Below are 27,923 nucleotides of genomic sequence, written 5' to 3'. Positions count from 1 at the left end.
TCTCTCAAAACTCCTTCGATTCCAGAAGGGCCTGGATTACCTCAGCTACTTCCACCAAAGTTCAGTTTAACAAAACCTTCAATTGGTGGTACCCAAACAACCTCCACTCTGTCCTCTCTATTAGAACTTTTAGCAATTGCTTCCCAAATGGTCCAAATCAAAGCTGCTCTGACACCTCTCCATATTATCCTTCTCCTCTTCTTTGGCCAAGTAAACAAAGAAGGATCAAATAGCATATTAACCTCCGTTGGTAGAGTCCACTTGCACCCAAACAAAGAAAAAAACCAAAGCCAAATAGCTAATGAAATGAAGAAAGTGAGGCAGAACACAATGAATAGCTTTCCACGGCGAGGCCGGAGTAGCTCTGGTAGATACACCTATATACCAACCATTTCCCAACCTTCCATGTTTGTTGGCTATTGCTTCATGCCACAATCTATCCCTTTCCATCAGCCACCTCCAAAGCCATTTCCCTAGCAAAGCCTTGTCCTTTCAATCCACACTTCCAAATTTCCAATACCCAAACCTCCCTCTTGGAAATTCCAAATTTCCAATAACCCACAAAAAATCCCTCAAAACCTTCTTAGTTTTCTTGGCTACCTTTTGAGGGATTCTAAAAACTGACAGGAAATAAATTGGCAAATTAGCAAGTGTTGATTTAATCAGGATAATCCTTCCTACCAAAGATACATAATTTCTCTTCCAAGCTGCCAATTTCCTTGCACATCTCTCCACTATTGGGTTCCAGAATCCGCTCTCTTTACCAATAGGACACTCTAAAATATTTGCAGCACAGTTCAATTCCTCTTTCTCCAAGTTGATTCCTACTATATAGCTCTTATCAAGATTGATTTTTAGATTAGAGATAAGCTCAAACTTCTTCACCAAACTCCTTCAAATTCCTTACCAATTTTTGCTCTCCACCCTCACAAAAAATTATATATATATATATATATATATATATATAATCAGCAAATTGTAGATGAGTAATTGGGACCCTATTCCTTCCGATCTTCCATCCTTTTATTACATTCTCCCTATCAGCCTTTAAGATCATCTACTAAACATATCCGCTACTAGGGTGAAGAGAAAGGGTGAGAGAGAATCACCTTGCCTTAAGCCCTTAATCCCCGACAAGTTTGAAAGAAGTCTCTAACAATCCCGTTGACTAAAATAGAATAGTGGCAAGACTTAATACAACCAAAGATCCATTTGCGGTTTTGCACCATCTCTTTTTTTTTATTTTGATCAATAACAGATTCATTCAATTCATTGAAGTATCAAACTATTTACAGCAAGGAAGACAAAAACTCATATCTTTTGAGTACAACTTAAACCCTCCAAAGAGAGAAACAAGGAAACAAAAGAAACAATTAAGTTACAGCTTAGCCCAAAACATTGCTTCCCTTTCTATCCCTTGTTTAGCTAATCCATCCGCCAAAGAGTTAGCTGACCTCTTAACCCAACACATCCTGATTTCCATCTCCCACACCAGCCACCTGAATTTCCTCTTTTCATTTCTGTAATTCCATAAACCGCAGTTGTCTTTAATCAGCCACCCTATCACCACCTCTGAGTCCCCTTCACTTTTGAGTTTCCTGACATTCAACTCCTTGGCTTTCTGAACTCCTTCCATAACTGCCAAGATCTCAGCTCTAAGGGAATCCCCCTCACCAATTGGGCCTGAGAACAGGGCAGAAATGACCACATTCTCATCCCTAAAAACACCTCCAATCCCTGATTGTCCTGGGTTCCCCCTACAACTCCCATCAAAATTTAACTTTAAGAAGCCAGCAGGTGGGGGAGTCCAAGACACCCTTATTACTGATTTGATCTGAGTGCAATTTGCAATCTCACCCCACTTTCTCAGCATGTCTTCTACTGTGTAGTCTGTAAATAGCTCTAGTGATTTCAGCCACTGTACTGCCCTTATGTGGATCACAGCCTTCACATCTTCAGCTCCTCTCCCATTTTCTGAGAAGATCCTAGTATTTCTTTCTTCTCATAATGTCCAGCATACTGCAGCCCTCAGACCTCTCCACATAGTCCTTCCCCTTTTCATGTGCCACCTAAAGAAGGAAAGGGAAAAAAGGCTCTGCAGGTCTGATGGAGGGTTCCACCTAAGTTTTGCACCATCTCTCCCCAAACCCATGATTTTTTATCACCCCAATAAGGAAGGTCCAGTCCACTAGATCATAAACTTCCTCCATGTCCAACTTACACACAAAGCCTTTCCTCCTCAATCTTTTCAAATCCTCCACAAATTCATTAGCAACTAGAATTTGATCAGCTATCTGCCTCCCCTAAATGAAAGCCCCATGATTTTGACTGATTAAAGATGGGAGAACTAATTTTAATCTCAACGAGAGAACCTTGGTTAAGATCTTGTAAATGCTAGTTACAAAATTGATTGGTCTAAAGTCCTTTCGATGACTAGCATCATTCTTCTTCGGAATAAGAGCTAGAAAGGTTGCATTCACCCCTGGGCTAACTCTATGCTTCTCTGCAAATTCAATGAAGACCTCAAACAATTCATCTTTCACAATTTCCCAACAATCCTGGTAAAAGAAACATTGTAAAACCGCCTGGTCCAGGGGCTTTGGATCTAACCACTAAAAATACTGCCTTCCGAATTTCCTCTTCATCAAAATCCCTTGCCAACCAATTTGCTAACTCATTCTCCACACAAGGCCACTCAAATCCCTCCACACTCATTCTCTCATTCAAGGACCACCTACAAATTGATTAGAAATGGTCCACAAAAAACTTAGCAGTTTCATCCTAATTGGTTATCTCCTGCCTTCTATCTCCAAGCTAGACACAATTTTTTCTCCTCCCATTTGCCAAGGCATGAAAGCATTTTTTATTACCATAGCCTTCTTTTGTTCACTTGTATCTGGACTTTTGTCTCCAATAAATCTCTTCCCTTAAAAGAACTTCTTCCAACTCTTTCTTAACCCTACATCTTAACATTCTTTCCTCCGCAATTAGAGTCACCTAGGCTTCTTTCTCATCTAAACGCCTCTAATTTAAGGGATTCAGATTTAAATAGCAGTTTGTCACTTTTGGGTATCCATGAAGGGGTTTACTTGGATCCTACAAATCCTGATTGCAGGATTTGGTCTCTTTCACCCTCTGGGTAGTTTTCTTATGCTTCCTTTTTTAAAGCCTTAACTCAACAAAACTCTCCCCTTGGGTTGTCTTTCATTGTTAAGGAAGTATGGTGTAATCCTATTCCTCCTAGCGTTGGGTGTTTTTGTTGGTAAGCTTTTCTGGAATGAATCAATACTTGTGACTTGCTTAAAAAGAAGACCTAAAAGTTTCATGTCTCCTCATTGGCGTGTTATGTGCAAAGCTAATGGTGAGAATGGCTATCACTTATTAATTTCTTGTCATTTTGGTAAATGTATTTGGGATTGGATCGATTCCTTTTTTTGGTTGTAGTTGGATTCCCCCGTCGAATGTGCAAAGTCTGTTTACTTCTTCTTTTTTCAGGTAGCCAGTGAAAATGGGGAGAATTATGTGGAGAAGTATAAGGGCTGCAGCATGTTGGACGATCTAGGAAGAAAGAAATTTGAGAATTTTTGCTGGTAAGGAAAGAAGGGTACAGTCCACCTTGGAGGTGATTCACATCAGAGTAGAGAATTGGCTTAAGTCTTTTGAGTTGTTTAATGACTTCTCAATTGATGATTTGCTAAGGAAATGGAAGGAAGTTGCAAAGTCTACTCCACCTATTGTTTCTTCTATACATGTTTGGGTCCCTCCTAGTGGGTTTATTAAATTGAACTTTGATGGGAGTAGTGTGGGGAACCCAGCGCCCTTGGGTATTGGGGGAGTCTTAAGGAATGGAGATGGGAATGTGATCGCTCATTTCTCTAGTCCGATAGATCAGGGTGACTATTCAAGCTGAGATTATGGCAGTTGTGGAAGGTGTACAAAAGGCCAAGGATTTGAGCATTAAGAAACTTGTCATAGAGGGAGACTCTGAGTTAGTGGTGGGCTGGTTGAAGGAAGGGAAATCTCGTGTTTGGCATTACAGCAATGAAAAGATGAAATTTAAATGGTTAACTAGGGATATTGAAGTCAAGCTGAATTGGGTCAAAAGAAGTGCAAATTCCTTCGTGGATGGGTTAGCTAAGCAAATTCCTTTGTGAATTGGGTCAAAAGAAGTGCAAATCCCTTAGAGAGTCTTTAAACCAATCAGTCCTGAAAATAAAGCTGCTATATAATCATCTTCGTTCCTGAAAGTACCTCCCATTCCTGATGGCACTAGATTTCCCATGCTACTTCCATCAAAATTAAGTTCTATGAACCCCTTTTTCTAGGGGAGTCCAACTTTGGCACATCAAAGTCTTTTTTGAGTAGGAAGTCCCAACCACTTCCTTTCATTTTCTGATCATGTCATCAATTATGGACAATCAAGATTGATATGAAATCAGATCTCAATAGGGTAAGTGAAAAACAACTAAAGCTAAATAGGAGATTGGGGCTTTTCTTTTTAGGTGGTGGAGAGTTTGCAAGGAAAGCTTTCTTCAAGTTAGAAAAGAAGGGGAAATCATAAATTTACAAGTTCAGATTTTAATGAGATTGAGGAGGTTGTGGATTCATAAGAAGTGGTGTAGAGATCAGAATGATATATAAGGGTGGTCGTTGATGTTGAAGGATGTGTGCATCCAAGGCTGTATAAGTTTTTATTCTGAATTATGCATTAAAGATGGAGTCTTTTGCTTTATAAAATTGCAAGGTGTATAGAAAACAAGTAGTAAATTCTTGGCATGTTAACTGGGTGAGGAAAAGGATTTCGTTGGGGTGGTGATTTTGGTATTTTAGTTGTTTTTTAGATAAATGGAATCATAGTTGATTTAATAGGAGTGAAGTGTTCGTGGAGGGGAGTTCTGTTAGGTGCTCTTGGATCTCACTGCTTTAGCGATATTTGGTTACCTAATGTTGTATTTGCAATTTCCTTTTTCGTTTGGATAGTTTATTTGCAATTTTATTCTTTTAATAATTTTTTATAGTTTATTTTCAATAGAGTTACATCAAAAAGAGTGCAGACAATTCAACAGAAAATGTTACAATAAAGCCCAAAAAAGCTGTTGCCTTTGAACTCCCTGTTTAGCTAGAGAGTCAGCCATTCCATTTGCAGGTCTCCTCACCCATGTGAATGAAGCACTAAATTCCCTTGCTATGCTTACTATCTCCCTTAATGGATGTCTTTAGTTTCAAGGAACATTACTGCTTGAATTGGTCCAAGATATCACTGTTTTGAGTCCCCTTCCATCTCCAAGTTCTTAAGATCAGCTTGCTTGGCAATCATTAGCCCTTGCAGCAGGGCTAACAATTCAGCTTTTAAGGAGTCTCTTCCCCTAAAGGTCCTGAGTACAAAGCCAACACTTTGCTTGAGGAATCTCTGATTACACCACCAATGCCTGCCATAGCCAGGTTTCCTATAGAGCTCCCATCAAAGTTCAGCTTTAACTTGTGGGGTCCCGGGGGCTTCCATTCCATCACTTTTCTTTCCTTCTTCTCAGCAATGTGTGCCACTTCATTCTAGGCTCTTACAATATCAGTAATTGAGATATTTTGAAAGAGCTGGAGTGATTTTACCCAATGAGCAACTTTTATCTTTATGGCCTCCACAAAAGCCTCTTTTGGCCTATGCTTCTCATTGAAGATTCTTGCATTCCTTTCCTCCCATAGCCAGGTTTCCTATAGAGCTCCCATCAAAGTTCAGCTTTAACTTGTTGGGGCCCGGGGGCTTCCATTCCATCACTTTTCTTTCCTTCTTCTCAGCAATGTGTGCCACTTCATTCTAGGCTCTTACAATATCAGTAATTGAGATATTTTGAAAGAGCTGGAGTGATTTTACCCAATGAGCAACTTTTATCTTTATGGCCTCCACAATAGCCTCTTCTGGCCTATGCTTCTCATTGAAGATTCTTGCATTCCTTTCCTCCCATATTGTCCACACCATCGCGCTGCCTTTGCTGATTTCCACATAACAATAATTTTTGTATTTATTATAAAAAAGAGAACACTTCTACCAATTATCTGTTGAACAATTCAGGTCAGAGTTCCTCAGCCACATGCTCTCAAAACTGCAAGGATGGAACTTCTGATCAATTTAGAAAAACTAAACAGAAAGGATTATTATTTAAGAAAGCTTAAGGGTGTATATAAATGCTATAAACAACTAAATCAAAATAATAATTATAAAACTAACCAAAAAGCAAGATTCAAAGATCTGAGACATAAGAAAAACATGACAGGAAAGACAAGAAGTCCGTACCATGCCTCCAAAGTTCAACATTAAAGCCTACTAACCTTTTCAGGAAACACAGGAGTGTACTTTTTAAGTGATAGAAGAGCATTTTGTTTTTTCTGTGAATTCTTAGCTGGCACAGAGTCCAAAGTGGATTCTCCAGCCATGTCTTCCTGAAGAAAGGTTTCTGGCGGAGTCTTGTTTTTAAAAAGCAACTCCTCATTTAGGTTCACAAGGACTTCTCCACTAATGATATCCACATTTTTTACAATGACACCAACATCCCTGTGGTCAAAAAGTAAATAGAGTACTGTTAGTCCACACCAATATCCAATTTTTAATAAAATGTTGTTTGTTAATTATTAGTATCAAAAAAATATCTTCACCATCATCATCAAGCCTTATCCCAACTATATGGGATCAGCTACATGAATCCTGTTTCACCATTCTGTTATGTTTACCATTTTTGTAGAATACAAAATATAAAACGTTCACCACAAAAGAACCATTTATTTAACATACCATTTTTATCGGTAATGATTAAAAACTTTTATTGAAGTATGTAAAGAAACAGTATACATATAATACGGCTGCAACGTGGGCAGGCTAGGGCTGAGCAGCTGTTAAAATATGCCTGAGCGGCCAAAACCAATGTTGTGTAAATTCTTCAACAGGTACTCAACTTGCACCCCTATTTGCTAATGTTGTTCATTCATTCATCCTAATAAAAGACATTTTTAAAAGACAATTAAAATTATAAAATTATTTTTTAGGGTAAGAAGTTAAGACCCTAATATGGACTTGGTACAAAGGCAGCTCGTAGAATCAGGAAAGCAAAATATTTAACATCACATTAATTATTTGAAGTAATGCAATTGGAAAATAAATAAATAAAGAGATTGAGAGTTCTGTGTGCTTGAATATGTATTATATGTTACATTTTATTTTATTTTTGTAGAGAAGATGGGTCGAATGGCCCATAACCCACAGCTTATGTTTATGTTTTCTGTTATGTTTAATTTTATGTTTATGTCTTGTTCTGTTAATGGGCCTTCTCTTTACTGCTCAGCATGGCATAAGCCTAAGACAAGGATACATTATCCTTAGCTAGGATATTCTGTCTAGTAATATCGAACTTTGGAGTCAACCCCATCAGGAATTCAAAAACCCTATTCCTCTCAACTAATTTCCTGTATGTCTCAGCATCATCTGTACTTTCCCAGACAATTGTTTCCATGAGATCAATCTCTTGCCACAAGGATTTCAGCATTGAGAAGTATACTGCAAAAGGTCTCTCCCCCTGCCTTAGATTATTCACATCACTTCTTAGCTTATATGCCCTAGCCACATTAAGTTTTTGTGAATAGGGTTCAGCAACACTATCCCAAATTTCCTTAGCTGAATTCATCCACAAAAAGTGCTGACTAATTTGTGGTTGCATCGAATTCACTAACCACCCAATAACAGTGTAATTCTCTTGCAACCATTTCTCATACGATAGCTCATCTTCCTAAGGTGCTTTCTTACTCCTGGAAATGTATCCCCAGATGCCTCTACTATAAACATGTATCTTTACTGATTGTGACCATGCTAGATAGTTAGTCCCATCAAGCTTGACTGTGGTCATAGCCAATAAAGAATCGCCAGGTGCTCCCAGAACATGTCTGGAATCTGGACTCTTAGCCCAACTTGTTCTCCATTCGAAAGACATCCATTTTCATCAAAAACAACTTCAAATGGCAAATAATGAAGACAGAAAAAAAATAGACACCAAGTACCAACCTTTACGAAACCCTAGCCGCCAGCTACGTCTCATCCGAAACCCAGGAGAAATAGGAAAACTGCAGCCGCTCCCTGTAGGATTCACTGAACTGTACTAGGTATGGATCGACCTTCAAGAAAATGAAAGGGGCCCCCTTCAGTCACTGGGTGCCAAGGTGAAGCTCCCTGTGGGGCCCGCAATCAGAACTCTCCAGTTGATTAAAGTTTTGGGCAAAAAACTCCAAAGACTGTCAGAATAATGAACTAGACATCTTCCTTTTCTCCAAAAAACCACCACCAACTGGGCCGAATAATTTCTTCAATCACTCATTCGATTCAGCTCTCCATACACACTGTATGGGAAAAAAAAGGAAAAAAGGAGAAAGGAAGAAAAAGGAACCTGCTCTGATACCGAGAAGAAAAACAGTCCTAAAAGAATGAGAGGACTGATTAAAGAATTGTGAAATTCGAAAAAGAGAGAGAGAGAGAGAGAGAGAGAGAGAGAGAGAGAGAAAACAGCAAGAAGTAGAAGAAGAAAAAGAAGAAGTTGGATGTGAGAAGGGTTTAGAGAGATGAGTTGTTCATACAGCTCTCTCCTTTCCCTAATCTATTTCATTAACTTAATCACTAACTTTAAGTAATTTACAAGTTAGCCCTTAGTTGGGCGGCAGCTAATTACATAAACATAAACTAATGTTAACAGGCCCATTGACAGAATAAGACATAAACATAAAATTAAACATAACAGAAAACATAAACATAAGCTGTGGGTTATGGACCATTCGGCCCATCTTCTCTACATGGGCCTGTTAACAGAATAAGACATAAACATAAAATTAAACATAACAGAAAACATAAACATAAGCTGTGGGTTATGAGCCACTCGGCCCATCTTCTCTACAATTTTTAAATTTTCATTTTGAATATGTTTTACATGTTATATTTATGTATTTTAATTTGAGATAATACATTTTTAAAACATTTATTTTAAATTTTAAGTTTATATCTTTAATTAATATTAAGTTTAATATTTAAAATTTTTAAAATTTATTTTTTTGAATGTTTTGGCATTTTTTTGCATTTTTGTTCCTTGCTTCAAAAAGGTGTGCACCTCGCCTTGCACCTTGCACTTTTAAAACACTAGTAAGTGAATCGGTTTCCTCCACAGAGAAGCTTAGGGTCACTTATTTTATAATAATATGACCAGGGATGAGGGTGCATCTCATGCTGTGGATTCCACCAAGCTTGTTGTTAAGCTAGTTGCCATATATGCTTCTGGACAATGCTATCCAGCAAGAAAGCCAGTAACTAAGGGTGTCAACAAAATTCCAAAATGCTACCATATCCCTCTACATAATGTGTTTGGACACCTCAACAACCAATGCTATTCATAAAAGGTGGAATGAGTTGACCTGCAAGCTCTGCAAGCAGATCACAAATGCTAGCCATGAGAACAAGGCTGCTTCAAAGGGAGAAGGGATGTTACATGCTAAATTTCCTGAAGCCAGCACAGAGATGCAGCATCCACTCCAGCCAATGACATGGCTACCCTCACATCAACAACCTGAGTCATTTCTCGGACAAGAGCTGCTAACAGTCCGTTGACAGGGCAATCATTAGAAATCATGCCATTTTGATCACCTATGTAATCATTGCCGATCATCCTTCATGATTAGTTGTGATGGCCATGAGCCTATAAATACATATGATATATCAATAAAGATCATCGATGATAAAACCATCTTCTCTTCTTTGGCATCCTTGTGATTGCTAAAATCCCTCTATGAGTGGTGCTCTGACCCTATAGCTCAAGGAATGATACAACCAACCTCTTGGCAACGGGAAAAGGTTCCTATCATTCTACTTCCCCCTCGCCATAGCCATCGACACCGAACCATTGCAAAAGTTTTATTATTGATGTAGAAAGAGGCTTTCCCTTCTTCAATCATGCAAAATCAAGGGGTATTTGTCCAAGATAGGCAGATTATACACCAAAAGACTAATTGCAAATTAATATCTTGAAGAACTGACAAAGTCTTGTCACAAATGTTGGCTGTGTAAGTTATACTTGGAAAAGGCTTACAATCATATGGGCTAGTCCTTTTGTGTGGAAAGTTTTAGAAAGGTGCAGGTTTTGGGCTAGATGGAGGCTTTGGATTAGATGATGTCTTCAAACTGTTCACTATTCAGTTTTAGTTAATGGGGTAGTATAAGATTTTTTCCCAACAAGGGGGTTGAGGCACAGAGTCTACTATCCCCCCTTCCTCTTTTCCCTTGCTATGGATGTTTTCAGTTGGTTAAAACTTAAGGGAATAGGAAGGCAAAAATTGCATGGAGCTGTGTTCCCTTTGCTATTTGTTGCGAAATCTGGAAGAGAGAAGAATTTTTTTGAGACCAGTCAAAGTGCAGGGATCAACTTATATTATCCAATGGGAAAAGAATTATGGAATGGATTTTAATCTTACCAGAAAATGAGGGGGCGTCCAAGGATTCTCATGGGAATGGATTGAGGATATCATTGCCACTCATGAATGATAGATTCATTTCTTGCTCGTGCTCTTCTTCAACTTCGTCATTTTACGATTTTTTTTCATTTTGTATGTTTATTTGTACTTTTTGTAATATTTCCTTGTTTCCTATAATTTTTGTTTTTATTTTCTATGTTTATTTATAACTTTTGTCATATTTTCTTGTAATTTTTGTTTTTTTTTTTGTTTTCTATGCTTTTTATAGTTTTCTGTAATTTATGTATAATTTTATGTAATTCATGTTATATTTTTATGTAATTTATGCATGTAGGATTAATAGTTTGGGCAGGTTGGATTTGGTTAAGGCAGTTTTGGGTTGAACCCAACCCATTTAAATTTTCCTAAATGGGTCATTAATGGATTAGCGGGTCCGACAGGTTAGGTTGAAGCTCAACCCAACCAAACCTGTCCAATTGTCACACCTAGGTGTGAGATGCGACCTCTCTTCATAAAAAGAAAAGGTGATTTACAAATGATCCCTAGTCACTCACCCCTTAGATACTTCTTGTCTGTGATTCGCAAATGACAAAAATGTGTTTTGAGAAGATAAAGGGAAGAGAGGGTGAAGAACATGCAACTTTTAGTAAAATGCTTTGAGAAATTGCCAAGTCTATAGGAATTACATAGTAGGTGTCAATTTGGGGGTGACAAAAGTAGAAAGGTATGCAATGGATTTGAGAGGAGTCAACATCGACTCAAGAAGATCCTGAATGTGGCACAACCATGCATGAAACAAAAGGACAGACATAAATGTAGTCATAGAAAAAGAGGTTCAAAATGATAAAAATTTGGGCTTACTTTTTTCTAGCAGGAGAAGAATATACAAGAAAAGCATTTATGGATAGAAAAAGAAACAGGTAGAGCTGAATCAATATAAAATGCTGGAAACAGTACGAATGAAGTTTTACTATGGGGCATAGGGAATTTGGAGGTTCAGTAAGATACTAAGATTTGGTTGGTTATTACTTGTTAGAGACGTAGGAGATTATTAAATGGAGAGAGGACAAGATTCTGAAAGAAAAGTTGGTTCAAGTAGTTATAGGCACTCTCAGAGATAGAAGTGAATTGTTGTTGAGAATGGGGTGGAAGATTTATTAGTGGCTGAAATGGGTATGTGTGTGTTCCTTTCTTTGTGGTGTCAACTCCTGGTCATAGTCTTCTTTCCATGTACTTTCAGGATTATTGGAGATGATTGTGTAGGACTTTGCTTATGTCGGGGTACGAAGTGGTGTGTATTTTTTCTGTCTTTGGTGATATCTTATAACCAGACTATTGTAATTTCTTTTTCATTTTATTGAAATTATCCATTACTACATGAAAATGTTGGAACTCCAGAGAGTTTTTTTTTATGAATAAAAAGATATATATTTTTTTGTTTGGTAAATTGGAACTCCAGAGAGTTACTGCTCAACAACATCCAAGGATGAGATACATCCCCAGTCCTACTCAGTAAAACAGCTAAGGTTATATTCAAATCACAACTGAAAATGATACAAAGAATAACCAAGTTTTCTTTAAACTAAACTCACCTATAATGACCAAATTCACAAGAAAGTGATAATTCCTCGCAGATAAAAGGTACAGAGGCCCTTTCTGTAGTAGTAAGGGATATTTGACCAGCAGAAAAACATCCCCCTTGGTTAAAAACAAATGATTGATCATAGCTAAGCCGTGGTTCTCCAATGTGCACAAGAACCGGTAGAAAGTGCAGCTTGACAAACAGAGTTGGCTTGGATCCACCATCTTTAGATATGTCCACTCTCAGATCTTTAACTTCAATAGCAGTTTTTGGTGTCTGTAATATTCAAATACATTATTATAAAAAAAAATGGCTATTACAAGTCTCTTAGAGTGGGTAAATGATACAAATGAGATATAGGCATGCAACTAAACTAAACTAAACTTAGTAAGTATTTGTAAGAAAGTGACAACAAAAACTCAAGTTTCATATAGTTAATCAAAATCTTTTTTGTATCAGCAAAAGAATTTCATTCCTTATTAAATCAGAAGCTTAGTACAATTGTTATAGCAATTCACCAGCCCATAATACATCAGGTTTTGCCCAAAAATAAAAGAGGTCTATCAGCTCCTTGTTTTGCTAAAACACCCACCATCCCATTTGCAGATCTTCTTACCCAACTGAATTTAGAATTAAACCTCTTTGCTTGGTCCATGAAATGACTGTTGGAATATTAACTTTATTTATTATGTTTGTATTCTACTGAGTTAGGGTCCGTTTGGACAAATTAAAGCAGTTTTTTCTTTTGTTTTTTATGCAATAACTTAAGTAAGGGCACAAGGGTCCTTTCCCTTCTAATTATGGTTGCCCTATATATATATTAATATAAGCTGGCGCCGCCAACACTGTAGCAGACTCCAAATCTCTCTCTTCTCTCTTCTCTCCTCTCTTCCTCTTTTCTCCTACCTCTCTTCTCCTCTGTTCGGCTGTTAATATGGTATCAGAGCGGTTCTGCTAGGCCTGTGAGCAGATCGAACAAGCTTCAACCTGCTGTCTTCTTCAACTGATATCAAAAAAGTGCAGACCTACGACTGGTACAGATTTTTTTGTGTGTGTTTTTTTCCTTTTCCTTGGTCGTGTACCAAGAAGAAACTATATGACTCCAGACTGCTGAATGTTTTCTGAGAAGCTGTGAGGTTCAAAAATCTTTTTTTTATGGATCGTGTGATCCCATGTCTGAGAATTCAGATCTGTAGGTCGTGGATGACCTGATCTTTTAACCCTTGTGGCGTAACCATACTGGTTTATGACCCCTCCAAGCAGTCGATGTGTTTGGGGTGTCTGGAAGTTCGTGGAGTGTGACTGCTAGGTCAGATCAGCTCTGAGATCACCATAAAATCTTGCCTTTTTTGGACAATCTAGGCTGGTTTGTGGTCAGATTGTGTCCAGATTGCAGTGTGTGCATGTGGGCTTCATCCTTGGTGTTTCTAGGACTGTTTGTTTCGTGATATGAGGGATCATAAAGTGTGTGTAAGGTCTGAAGGGTGTTTAAATCATGTCCTCTGAGAATTCTGCAACTTCAGGAATTTAAGGAGGTCAAAATGGAATGAGTGGGGGGATGGATATGAGTTTCCCCATGGCTGTAATCCCCTTTGATGGACTGAACTATCTTGAGTGGTCTAGGGGAATTAAACTTTATATTACTGCTAGAGGAAAAATTGGGTATATTAATGGTAAAATCAAGCAACCAAAGATTGGTAGTGCTGAACATGACAGATGGGACCAAGAAATACTTCACAACACAAATCTTGTCCTCTAGGAGGAATAGGTATGCATCAAATTTCTTTCACCAGGAAATTCACCCCCAAAGTTTTTGAAAGAACAAAAGGTTGAAAAAGGAAGCACAAGAGAAAAGCCGTCAAGGGAGGGAGACCAAATTCTAAGAGTTTTGATCCAAAAATACCTTTTCCAATTTAGACAGTAGGATAAGGGAATCACACTCATTATCCCTCAGACCCCTTTTGAATCCAAGACCCCAGTTCAAACCATGTTCTAAGGGCATACCAAACCTAGAAACAGGTTCAGCCTTGTAGTTTGACAATGAGTAGAGTACCAGAAATTCCAATTTAAGGGGCACGTCCCCAATCCAAAGATATTCCCAAAATAAGACTCTATTCCCACACCCCACATCAAAACAAACGAAATTGAAAAGTTGGTATTACCTCAATTATTGCTATCCAAGCAGAGCTTTATGAAGCATGAAGCACCAATTTTGCATCCTAGCCATTTTTCGCCATACCATGAATGCTTCCAATGACCCTGTGCCACATCCTTTCTCCTTCTAGAGGAAACCCCTGAAGCCATTTTCATAGAAGAGTTGCATTGCCCTTAATAAAAATCCCAATGTCTGGTCCATCTTGTTCCTTAGACTAGCACAATACCAAGTGATCTTTCTTTTCATCTACTGGTCCCCACAAGAAATCTCTCGTTATTATTTCTAACTGCCTTGCTATTTTAACCAGAATTCTAAAGGTAGACAAGAAATAAGTAGGCAGATTGGCCAGGGAGCATTTGACCAAACTGATTCCTCCTCCCATAAAATGTTGCTCCTTTTCCACATTGCTATCTTTTCAGCAAATCTTTCTACAACGGTGTGAACTCCGGGAAGCTCATGGGCCGGCTCAAAGAAATGGAGTCACCACCCATTTTTCAAAGGAAATGGGCCCTCGTTTTCATATTCGAAAATCGATTCACTTGCATTGATAGTGACTTCGTTCTTCGCCAAGAAAAGCACCTAATCAAGAGATTTTGGATCCCAAGGATTGGGAGAGGAAGGTGTTAGGCACCCCTCTCTCCAAGCTACTATAGCAGCCCAATACGGGAATTGTTCAATCTCAACTTCTTACAAAACATAAATGAAAATGATTGCTTAGAGCTCCCAAAACCAAGAAAAAACGCTCCCAATTTCACCGAGAATTGATTTGAGACTATGTTATCGGGTCTTAGGTATTGATTTCCCTAAGACCCTCACCTCTCTACCTCTTTTTCTCAATCTGGAGGAAACTAGGAATGAAGGTTTCCCTTGGGTTTGGGACTTCAGGCAACCCATAACTAAACTAAAAACAGAGATTACAAAATCAAACTTAGAAAAACGGTGGAATGAGAGGCTTACCTCTCGTGTGCAACCTTGAGAAGAGTTTTCCAACAGCTAGAAAAGGTTCAAATGAAACTTGGACGAGCTGTTGAGTTGGGGGTGACTGATTCAAGTTTTAAATCTTCAATCTCAAAAACAAAGCAGATTTGAGGCTTGATCTTCAAGGACTTTGGGAAATGCTCTTTTTCTCCTCCCTTTCTAGATTTCTCCCCTCCTCTCCCTAGATTTCTCCCCCCTTTCAATCTCAAGTTGGATCATTATTTATAGAGAAAGAAAAGGGGGACAGTTCTGAAATTCGTCCAGCTAGAGGACTTGGGCTTCAAGAAAGCTTTTACAAGAGAATAGGCACGGATTTTTCAAAGAAAACAGTGTTGAGTGAAACTTTCCTCTTTGGTGAAAGATTTGCTACGATTTGGGGGTAGTTTTCACGGGTTTTGTGCATCCAATGGGAGCTTAGGGTGGGTCTGTCATGGCAGTCTCGTATTTGGGGCTATCAGTGGTAGAAAATGTAAATTTGATGAACTTCTAAATGTGGTTTTGTCTTTTCTCAGTTTTAAGTGGGAGTATCTTTGGGTTTTGGGGCTTTTGAGTCTATTAGAATTAATTTCATTGGTCCAGGTGTTTGAACAGGTCAAGAATGGGTCTAACATCAGCCATCACCCCTTTGAGGTTTCAGGTTAGGACAGATGAGGTGGTGATTCAATCTGGCAGTTAGTGCATCAAAATGGCATCTTCCTAGTTTAACAGCCAAACGAGCGAATCAAGTCATGAAATTTGACGTGATGGGGTTTTTTGGGTCTCTAAACATAGTGGTGAGGTTTCATTGGTCTAGTAGGGTCAAGATGACAACGATCTATGGCAGGCAAGTCCAGATCAACGAAATTTGCTGAAATAGAATCTTTGTTTGATGAAGGGTCAAAAGGGGGAAGTTTGGGATGAAATTTGATGGGTAGGCACTTTTGAACGTCTTGAGTCTAATGGAAGTGATGGATCTTTGATCAAAGGTGTAGATTGACATATTTAGTTTGGGTCAATGGTTTATCAGTTAACGAGACGGCCCAGAATGGAACCTCACTTTTTTTAATGGTCGAATGGAGGAGTTTGGTAGTGAAAGTTGACGTACTAGGGTTTTTTGAGTTTTTGGACATAGTGTTGAGGTATAATCGGTCAAATGAAGTTGGGGTGGTGGATGATAATCTCTAATCAATGAGATTTGCTTAAATAGGATATCGGCTTAATGGCGGGTCAAACGGAAGAATTTGGTAATGAAAATTGGTGGGTAGGCGCAGATTAAGGTGAGGAGTCAAGTGTATGGTTCTGATCTAGGTTTTCTAATTCTAGTTGTGTAGGGCCGTTAGAACAAAATATTGGCACTTTTGAGGTTGGTCGTTATAGACTTTCAATGGGATTGTATTCTAGTGATCTTGAGGCAATGGATGTGTTGGATCAGGGCCATTAGAAAGAAAATTGGCGTGATGAACTGTGGAAGTGTGACTAATTTATAGTTTCCTAAGTCTGTAGACCATATTTGATTGGACGTCAATGTTGATCTCGAGGTTTTCATTTGTCCTATGGATTGTGTCAAAAGAGGAAGTTTTGGCTTTGTAAATTCTCAATTTGATCTAGTTGTGATTCCAAGTTTTGGAGTCTAAAAGGAGGGTACGAAGAGGTAGGTTGAAGGGACCAAGCAAAAATTGGGTGCTGACAAACAGGTTTCCAAAAACTCCCTATTCTTGGGTAACCCCCCAAAGGCATAAACCTAGTTAATCAAAATCTTAACCTCTACAGAAAAATAGATTTCATATTTGTTCATCATCCCAATAGAATACTAAGCAATAGAATATTGAGCAATAAGCTAAGGATGTAGACTGTCTTATCTCCTGTGCCATGGGAAAAGTAGTGCCATGGAATGCAGGTGTGAAAGACTTCTAGCCTAGGGTATTTGGAACTCAGTTGAGGTCCAGAAGTGTATTTGAATTGTACTGCAAGTTGGGAGTTTGTTCTCAGTTTTTGCTCCTTTTTTGGGGCTTATTTGTATGGTTCTATTTCAATTAATAAATCTACCTTACCTTTTTTTCAAAAAAAACTGAGCAATAAGCAGAGACTACAGCAAAATACTCAGAAAGTCAAAATATGAGGAACCATGTTATGTCCCCCTCCCCCTCTATGCAATGATTACATAGGTTGATTGTTAAAGTTACATAATCCTATCTTAAAAGAATAAAACAACCAATAAAAATATCAAAACAATAAATATAAAAAGCAGTTTCTTTTATGTATAAGGCGCCCAACTAAGTTTCTGGGCTAGCGCCTAGTATATAAAACCAATGGCGTTTAGGCAAGGCGACTATGGGAAACCGTTTAGTCGCCTTGACAACTATGGCTACATTGTGTTCATTCTCAAGTTCTACTAACCATGTTAAGTACATAAGACATCTGATCAAGAAGGCAAGGATGTCAGCTTTCAAAGTGAACAGCACATCTAGGTAGATCAGCAGATGCGCTAGCCAGGAAAGGGGTGATGATGGTTGCTTTGTATTGGATGCTGATATTTTGGGTATTCTTATATTACTTGACCTTATTGTTGGTATTTGTCTTTGCTTTTCCTAAATATATGTTTGTCACTTTTTATCTTATTTTGATTAGGTGTTTTTAATAACCCAAAGAAAGGAAACCAACCTCAACTATGCACAAACGAAAAAGCACCCTCTATAGATTATCTATACCAATAACAAGTAAACCCAGCCAGCTACCAAAAAAATGATGTCCTAAAGAAGCTCAAACAATAGAACAAATAAATAAGAAAATACCAAAGATGAAGCTGAACAATTTGTGATGGCAGAAGAAGAAGGCCAGAAGGATTATCTGGAATTAAGGATGGAAAGAGCAGGGAAAAGGGATCAGGATAGGCAGGATGGTGGAGTGGATGAATGGAGTAAATTGGTAATACTGCAGAGGCTCAAAAACCATGAAAGTTGAATGTAAGACAAGTATATGAATAGGAAGAGATGGACGAAGATGGGGATTGATTCCTCATCCAATTGAGATCTTGTTCTCGGTAACAGGGAGTTTAGGCAGTGATGTGTGACACATTTGTGGAATTGTTGAAGAGGTGCAGATGGCTGTTTTTTATGCTCTTGGCATAGTTCACAATTCTTTAGGTGTTTTGCCCTGGGAACTTTTGTTATTAATTTATTAGGATTTTCTATGAATCGGCTTTATGCTTTTTATCATTAGTTAGTCGCATTTAATTAATTAGTAATACAGAATGGAAGAAATACAGTAATTGTGCCAAGAACCCCTAGTGCACCAGGCTAGCCCTTGCTAACTAGCCCATCAACTTTTTATATCTTTTATCATTGTTTACAATGAGGATTCAGGTTTACTGGAAATGACCGCCCCCCCCAAATAAAACTGATTTCTTTTTGCCCCTTGTTTGGCCAATGTATCCACCAAACTGTTAGGAGATCTGTGGGACCAAATGAATGGCGTATAGCAGCTTTATGTTTAGGTTGTTAGCATTGGTGTGTTTGCATTGGAGAGACAAGTTGTAAAGGAGTTTGCAACTGGTATACAATGTTTCAGAGTCCCAGGATGCTTGCCCTAGAGAGTAACTCTCCTCAGCTGCCGGTATATTGGAGGCCTCAGCAGAATAGGAAAGCTTCTATGGAACATGTGTCTTGCTGATATAATATGAGGAATATGGTGTGAAAGGAACAGCCGCATTTTTCGACAACAAGCAAAGCTCGGAAAAGGAGATGTTAAATAGGTTGAAAGACACTTTGTGCTCTTGGCTAGTAGTTCTCAAACCATTCCAAGGGATCCCATATTCTTCATTTTTTTATGATGAATCTCTCTTTGTAAACAGGAGCACAAATCTGACATAACCTTGCACATTGCCTTGTAAATGGGCTTCATGCTTTTCATACAGAAATGAAATACAATACCTTGCTTTTTCAACAAAAAAAAAATTGCAGAGTTTTTTCTTTGTTTTTCTATAATTCTTGCCCCCATTCTTCGTGAACCTCATTTTTTATCGTTAGTGAGAAAAAATGCATTAATAATCAAAAAAAGAAGCTTCAAAACAACAGAGTAGCATACCATGTTCAGTCCTGGATGGTTAGACTTGAAGAAAATAGAGTATGACTGTCATTGGAACAGCTGTAGATAAAAGGGGAAATATTCTTCTAAAATTATTGGGTTCAATTGGTGTAGGATTTTTTTATTGGAAATGATGAGTTGTTAAACAAGAAAATAATCAAAGTACGACTATCAGCCACCCAAAACAAGGATGCTGAGCCCACAAATTATTTGAATACTGCAAAATGGCAGAGAACAAATCCTCTCTAGAAGCCCCTTGTTTTGCTAAAGTGTCAGCTAGTCCATTTGCTGACCTTCTAGTCCACCTAAAGAAAACCCAAAAGGTGAGTTTCAATTGGTGGTTGAAATTTTTTTATTGGAAATGGTGAGTTTCATTAAACAAGAAAATAATCAAAGTACAACTGTCAACCACCCAAAAGGAGGATGCTGAGCCCACAAATTATTTCAATATTGTAAAATGACAGAGAACAAATCCTCTCTAGAAGCCCTTGTTTTGCTAGAGTGTCAGCTAGTCCATTTGCTGACCTTCTAGCCCACCTAAAGAACACCCCAATCTCCCTTCCTATGCATTTGATTTCCCTCACAAGCTGTCTATGGGTCCAAATCCCCAGACTATTTGCTTACAACCATCCTATTAAGAGCTTAGGGTCCCCCTTCACCTCAATTGGTTTTGGAAATTCTTTGAAAGCAGAATTTTTAGCTCAAATTCAAGGCTTAAAACTTGCCTTAAAGTTGGCTTGACAAATTGATTTGTTGAACAGGGTTATCAAGTGGTCTTGAACTGGTAAAGATCAGGGAAAGAGGAGCCCTGGATATTTCAGGTTAATGATTAGAGAAGCAAGAGACTTGATTGAATGTTTGAATGCCTCAATCAGATGGAAACCCACATCCACTAATAATCTAACAGATTAGCTAGCCAGAACAGGAGATACTGGGGAGAATCTATCAGGAATATATGTTCTGGGGTTTGAATTGTAAATAAGTACAATCATTTTGAACGAGATGTCCTCGGTATAATACTGTGTCTCTCTATATATTGCTATCAAAAATTCTGGGTGGTTTGGAACCCCTTTTCATTGCAATGAATAGAAATAGTTTTTCTTTTTGATAGGAAATGGTAACTTTCATTAATAAAGACTAAAAGAAAACACAGGTCCAGTCCCCAAAAAATGGAGACTAGCCGCCCATAAATCCAATTTAAAATTCAGCCCAAAACAATTCTCCCCTATTTGTCCCTTGTTTAGCTAGTGTATCAGCCAAACCATTTGCTGATCTTCTGACCCATCTAAGGGTCCGTTTGGTTTCCAGGAATAGGTGCCTGGAATCGGAATGGCTCCATTCTTGGGGGAATGGCCATTACAGCCCCCACCCCCCCGAAAGGGATTCCCATTCCAGAGTTTGTCAAGAAGTACAGAACTCATGACAAAAAGTCCCCCAAATAAAAATATAAAATATTATTAAATTAATAATAAGTTAATAGTAATAAAAAATAATAATATATTAATAATAAAATAATAAAATATTAACAGAATATTAGTAAAATAGTAATAAAATAATAGTACTATAATAAAATATTAATATAATACAATTAAAGTAATAACAAAATAATATTATTATAAAACATTAATAATTCAATAATAAAATATTATGAAAGCAATAATAAAATAAGAGTACATTCATAATTAAACTAATAATAAAATACTAGTAAAACATTTATAAAATAGCCATACTATAATAAAATTTTAATGAATTAATAATCAAAAGAAAATATATTACTTATTAAATAATAAAAAACAACAATAGAATATTAATAAACTGATAAGAAAATAATAATAAAATAAAAAATTGTTAATAAAATATAATGATATTTTGATAAATACTAATAAAATAATAATAACAAAGTAATAATAAAAATCCAAAATATTATTTAAATAAAAATAATTGAGTACAAATAAAATGTTAATATAATATAATTAAAATAATAATAAAACACTAACATATTAATTATTTAATAAAAAAATATTAATAAAATATAGTAATAAAAATATTATTAATGTAATCCTAAAATAATAATAAATTAATAAAATATTCATAAACTACAAATACCAAGATATTAATTGTTAAATACTAACAAAATAATGATTATATATTTATAAATATTAATAAAGTAATAAGAAAATAATAAATAGACTAATGCAAAATTGAAAATTTTCAGTTGATTCCAATTCCAACTCCCAATGAACCAAACAGCGGCAATCGGAACCGGATTAACAAGCATCAGGAATAGGTGATTCCAATTCTGGTTCTGATTCTGATACCTGTCCTGTCTGCAAACCAAACGGACCCTTAACAGATGCATCCAACTCCCTTAATAAACTTCTAATCTCCCTCAAAGCTTGCCTATGGATCCCAATTCCAAAGCTGCCTGATTGCAACCACTCTATCACCAGTTTTGAATCCCCCTCCACTTCAATTTGTTAATAGCCCAACCGTTTCCCCAATCTCAGCCATTGGAGGAGAGCTATAACTTCTGCTCTTAGGGAGTCTCCCTCTCCTAATGGCCCTGAATAACAGCCCTTGAGCTTAAAGAAGTCACTACTGCATTCCAGTTTCTAATGATATCATCAATGGAATAATCCTTGAACAGATCCAAGGTTTTTACCCAATGTGCAACCCGCAACCCAGAACAAAGTGTTATAATAATAATAATAATAATAATAACAACAACAATAATAATAATGTCATCAAAGGTTTGTGAAATACCACATACAAGGTTTTGCACTGAACTTATTTGTATTTGCACTCTTCCCAGACTGAGTCTATAGGAAAATAATAAAAACAAAAACAATAGTCATCCCTGTCTTTGTGTGCACCTATTTTCCTAAGATCTTTGGCTTATATTCCCCTTTCCTTTTGCTTAAAAAATTCAAGTTATTGACAAAAAAAAAGGTAAGATCAAATCAAAACAAAGGAAAAGAAGTCAATCGTAGTATCAACATTTATGTACAAATGAACAGATCAAAAAACAAGGAGTAATTAACATTGATATTGCTTGACAAGAGACTGCTTACTTTCACAATTAATTCTGTAACAGAAACTGACAAGAATCTTGCCATGTTAGCCACAATCACCCACTTTCCTCTACCAGCAGAACGTGATCTTCCAGACCTAGCCTTCTTTGCACCTTTTCTTGAGGGACTTATTACAACTTCCAAGTCACATATTAACAATTGCAGCTTTGGGTCCCTTGAAATAAAACCAACCCCGAGCTTTACAAGGGACTGGCGTAAGCTGAGTTTGATTTCACCAACAGATATATATTCAACAGAACCCTGAAACAATATCAGAAGCAACCCAAATATATGATTGGTTACTACTGTGAAGTCATAAGGCCTTGACCAAAAACATCACGCTGCTAAGCATTTATTTTCATATTATTCAGAATTTAGTAAAATAGACTTATCAAAAAAAAAGATTTAGTAAAATAGCTCAAGAAAACTCATGTTTCAACCTAAAAGGCAAGGGTTTGCAAACACATCTTATGAAGGTTAGCAATTTTTTTCTTCTTTTTTAGGAAAAGATAACTGCAGTAGTAATAGAAAAGCCCTCTCCTTACAAAAAGAAAGATAGTCCTCTCCCTCTCCTTACAAAAATTAATGTGGCAGAGACCAGTCACCATATAGAAAAGCCCTCTCCTGATCAAGCCAGATCATCTGCTATTATAGTCATGTTCTTGGGAAATATATAATGTGCCATTTAGATTGGCTACCATCCCTCTGATTTCATTTAGATAATAAACCAACCACCAAAAGCCAATAACAACCATTTGACCCCAACCCATCATATGATATGGCATTACTGAACACTCTTCCATAACAAACAAGCACATGCGACTGGTTTTATATTTAGACTATTAGTAACTATCAAAACCTCTATTGGAGTCATGGACTATTGAACACCATCTAAGCTTTGTCCCAACTATGTTGGTTCAGCTACATGAATCCTGTTTAGCCATATCCATTGTTAATCATGAGCACTTAAATCATTTGTTACTACTTCAATCCATCTCCTTTTTGGTCTTTGGTCTACCCCTAGCCCTTATAGCCACTTCAACTTGCAACAGATCACTTCTTCCTATGGGTGCTGCAGATGGTCTTCTATGCATGTGACAACTAAGCCATCTTAGCCCACTTTCTCTCATTTAATCACCTAGTGGAGCAACTCCTAGGTTCATTCATGACTTCATTTTAACCCTATCCTCTCTAGTTTTTCCACATCCATCTCAGCATACACATTTCTGCCACACTCATTTTTTTGGACATTGTTTCTTGACTGCCCAACACTCTGCTCCATAAAGCATTGCTAGCCTTACACTTTGAAGGACAGCAAGCACTTTGAAGGAGAAAATAAAACTAGGAATCACTCCTAGGTAGTTTAAGCCTCACACCCATACCATGGGAGCATCACATATCCACATAAAGAAACAAAATTACTGGATTATTTTCAATCTATGCTGAAAAAATAGATATATAACCAAAATAAAATTGCTGTACTCCTACTTTGTTTAGGAGTACTAATTTAAACTTGAGACAATGACTTCTAATAACTATAACCAAAATAACTTTGCTGCAAAACACTCCTTACCAATGAACTCCTATTTCTTATACTTAAACAAACTCAAAAATATCCAGAATTTATCCTAGCTCCCAGATAGAATCTGAAACATCAAATTTTGAAGCGTGTTGCATGACCCCTATTGATTTTCCTTTTAACCTAAGTGGTATTTGCCTAGCACATAACTCTGAATGCACCCCCCCTCCATATTGCCTACCTGCTCTAATTTTATGGGCAACATCCTACTCAATCTATCCATTGTTACGAAACCAAGGTAGGAAAAGGAAGATTTCAATTTCTTCTCTAGTAGTGGGGGGGATTGAAATTACAGATCAAAAAGAAATTGCTAAAACCTTTATTGATCACTTCAGATCAATATTTGGTAGGCCAATTACTGAGAGATGGGATTTGGGAGGACTGGAATGGGGGAACTTGGAAGAGATTCAAGTGGAAGGCTGGAAGCCTTGAGGAAGAGTTTTGAGGAAAATGAAGTTAACGAAGCCATCTTCTCTATGGATAGATCTAAGGCTCCTAGGCCTGATGGTTTCACTGTGGCCTTTTATCAAGATTGCTGTGAGATAATTAAGAATAATTTGATTAAAGTGTTCAGAGAACTCCAAAGAAGGGGAGAAATCAGTCCAAGGATTAACTCAACTTTCTTAGCTGTGATCCCAAATAAGCAAGGTGCCAACCAGCCAGGAGACTTCAGACCTATAAGCTTAGTGACCAGTATTTATAAGGTAATTGCCAAGGTTCTCTCTCTAAAGCTTAAAAAGGTGCTCCCCTCTCTCATCTCCCAATACCAAGGGGCATTCGTCCAAGATAGACAAATCATTGATCATATTCTAATTGCAAGTTAGTGTGTGGAGGCTCAAAAAAGGCTGAAGAGGAAGGGAGTGTCAATTAAATTGGACCTGCGGAAAGCCTATAATCTTGTGGACTAGGACTTATTTATTATTATAATGAGAAGGTGTGGTTTTGGGGACTTATGGTGTAAATGGATCAAAGGTTGTCTGCAAACAAGTCACTATTCTGTTCTAGTGAATGGCACTGCAATTGATTTCATTGAAGGGACTAGAGGCCTTAGACAAGGAGATCCACTCTCTCCCTTTCCATTTACTTTGGTAGTTGAGGTCTTGAGTAAACTGATTTCAAAGGCTAACTCTATGCAATTGATCAAAGGCTGGTCAATAGGGAGAGATAGAGTTTTGGTCTCACACTTGCAGTTTGCAAATGATACCCTGATTTTCTGTGATGGGGAGAGTAGAGAAGATGTGAAAAACCTTAAATTAGTTGTGAACTTGTTTGAAAGGACCTCCAACTTGACAATCAACTGGTCTAAGAGCCTAGTGAATGGCATCAATTTGGAAGAGAGTGATTTAGAGAGATTTGGCTGCATTGTTGTGAGATTGGAGATTGGCCTTTGTGTTATTTGGGATTTCCCTTGGGTGGAAACCCCATATCGGTCAATTTTTGGAACCCAGTAGTAGAAAGGATTGAAAAAAGATTGGCAAGTTGGAAGAGGAATTATATTTCTTTAGGAGGGAGAATCACATTGATCAAATCCACCTTGGCGAATCTTCTAGTCTTTTTTTTATCAGTAACAAAATGCTTTATTAAATAATAAGAATTGTGAAACTTTAAGTATAAGAGAGGGGAGGTAAACTATCTTAACTCCCCCACAACAAAGGAACAAAGAAGAAAGCTAAAAATTAGCCCAAAATATAGATTCCTTAAGCACCCCTTGATTGGCTAACCCGTCAGCCATTGAGTTAGCGCTTCTCTTCACCCAACTGTACTTCACCTCAATGTCCCTACTTAGCCATTTAAATTTCTTCTTTTCAAGGCTGTAGCTCCACAAACCATTGTTGTCTTCCTTCAGCCACCCAATCACCACCTCCGAGTCCCTTTCAATGACCAAGCATCGGATTTTTAATACTCTTGCTCTTTGGATTCCTTCCAGAACTACTAGAATCTCAGCCATAAGAGAGTCACCCCCTCCAATCAGGCCTGAGAAGATAGCAGTAATAATCCCAGCCTCATTCCTGAACACTCCCCCAATCCTGGAAGGCCCAGGATTCCTCAAACTACTACCATCAAAGTTCAGTTTTACGAATCCAGAAGGAGGGGGGGACCAAGATGGTCTAGAGGTTCTCTTACATTGGGCAGAGGTAGCTATTTCTTTCCACTTCCTCAATATGTCAGCCATGGAAAATTCTGAGAATAGCTCCATAGGTTTCAGCTAGTGAGCTACCCTTAAGTGTATCAGTTCAGTTAAGTTTTCTATGGATCTTTCCTTGTCTGAAAAAATACGTGAGTTTCTCTCTTCCCATATGGACCAGCACACAGCTCCCTAATATTTCTCCACATAACCTTCCCTCTTTTCTTAGGCCATCTTGAGAACGATGGAGAGAACAAGCTTTGCACACTCACAGGGGGATTCCAAGTACATCCAACAAGGGAAAAAACCCACTCACAAACAGTTTTAGTAACCAGACAAGTAACCATAAGGTAGTAACCCATTTCCCCATCAGCTTTGTAGAGATAACACCGCTTGGGAAGTAAACAGAAATTGGGTCTCTTTCTTTGAAGCAAGTCATTTGTGTTTATTCTTTCCAAGAAAATTTCCCAACAAAAACTACCAACCCAAGGAGGAATGGGTTTGCTCCAAATCTCTTTAACAAGGAAGGACAATCCAAAAGGATCAAAGTCTCAAAAAACAACGCACAAGAAAAGGAGCCAAAGGGGGAGGGGTCCAAAATCTAGAGCCATCCTTACTCGGGTCCAGGAAAACATTTTCAAGGATGGCTAGCAAAGACGAAATACAGCCCAAGTCTGTACCCCAGATTGTCCTTCTCAACCCTAGATTCCACCCAAAACCAGAAGTAGATTTTGAAGGAACTAAGAAAGAAGAAGTGGGTTCATTTTTCAAATCTGACAGAGAATACAAAGAGGGGAATTGATCCATCAGGGATGAATCCCCAACCCAATGTTGCTCCCAAAATTTAATTCGATTACCAGAGTTCAAATCATACCTAATCCAAGGGGAGAAAATCAAAAGCAAATCATGAATGGCTTTCCAAGGGGAAGCAGCTGTAGTCTTTGCCATAATTCCTGGATCCCAGTCATTGTCTTCCAGCCCATGTATGCTAGCCACTATCTTCGTCCATAATTTGTCCCTTTCCATTGGAAACCTCCACAACCATTTCCCCAACAATGCCATATTTTTTTCCTAATATTCCCAATCCCAAGCCCTCCTAGCTTCTTACTTCTAGTTACCACCTCCCAACTCACCCTGTGATCTTTCTTCTCCTCTCCTGACTCCCACAAAAAATCCCTCATTAACTTTTCCACCCTATTAGAGACCTTTGTGGGAATCTTAAACACTGACAGAAAGTAAACAGGAAGGTTAGCTAGGGTAGACCTAATCAAAGTGATTCTCCCCCGTAGAGAGAGATAACTTTTCCTCCAAGAAACAAGCCTTTTCTCAAATCTTTCCAATACCAGGTTCCAAAAGTTGTCCTTCATGGGATTATCTCCTAAGGGGAGGCCCAAGTAAATCAAAGACCAATCCAAAGTAACACACCCTAACAAACCTGCATATTCACTTACTTCCCTCTCTTCCAAATTCACTCCCACCAAGCAACTCTTATCAAATCTCACTTTGAGGTTAGGCATCTGCTCAAATAGTTGTATTACCGATTTTAAGTTCCCTATCCAATTTATGTCCCCACCTTCACAGAACAGTATTGTGTCATCTGCAAATTGTAAGTGTGTTAAGTGGCACTTGCTCCCTTCCTACACTCCATCATTTTATTAAGTTCCTCAAATCAGCTCTATGAATCAGTCTCCCTAGAACATTTGCAATCAAAGTGAATGGGAAGGGGGAAAGTGGATCTCCTTGTCTTATTCCTCTCAAGGCAGGAAAGAAATCCCTCACAGTCACGTTCACCAAGATAGAATAGTGACAGCTCCTAACACAACTCCAAATCCATTTACACCATTTGTCTCCAAAGCCGAAACTTGTCATCACCTCCACCAAGA

At 37.9% G+C, this 27,923-nt stretch overlaps 1 protein-coding gene across 2 annotated transcripts in view; it reads right to left on the bottom strand.

Annotated features, from left to right (window-relative positions):
* SAB (HYPERSENSITIVE TO PI STARVATION 4) overlaps positions 1 to 27,923 on the bottom strand; it is a 106,299-nt gene that overhangs the window by 59,562 nt on the left and 18,814 nt on the right. For both annotated transcript variants that reach the window (XM_010279241.3, XM_088890417.1), the window contains exons 3-5: positions 22,337 to 22,597; positions 12,081 to 12,346; positions 6,325 to 6,547 (exon numbers count right to left, since the gene is read on the bottom strand). In XM_010279241.3, coding sequence (XP_010277543.1) covers positions 6,325 to 6,547; positions 12,081 to 12,346; positions 22,337 to 22,597 — 750 coding nt within the window. The remainder of the gene's footprint in view (positions 1 to 6,324; positions 6,548 to 12,080; positions 12,347 to 22,336; positions 22,598 to 27,923) is intronic.

This window comes from Nelumbo nucifera, chromosome 1, assembly GCF_055504915.1.
Source record: "Nelumbo nucifera cultivar China Antique chromosome 1, China Antique-T2T, whole genome shotgun sequence".
NCBI lineage: Eukaryota > Viridiplantae > Streptophyta > Magnoliopsida > Proteales > Nelumbonaceae > Nelumbo > Nelumbo nucifera.
Note: the sequence above shows the minus strand (reverse complement) of the source record. Positions and strands in the feature narration are given on the sequence as shown.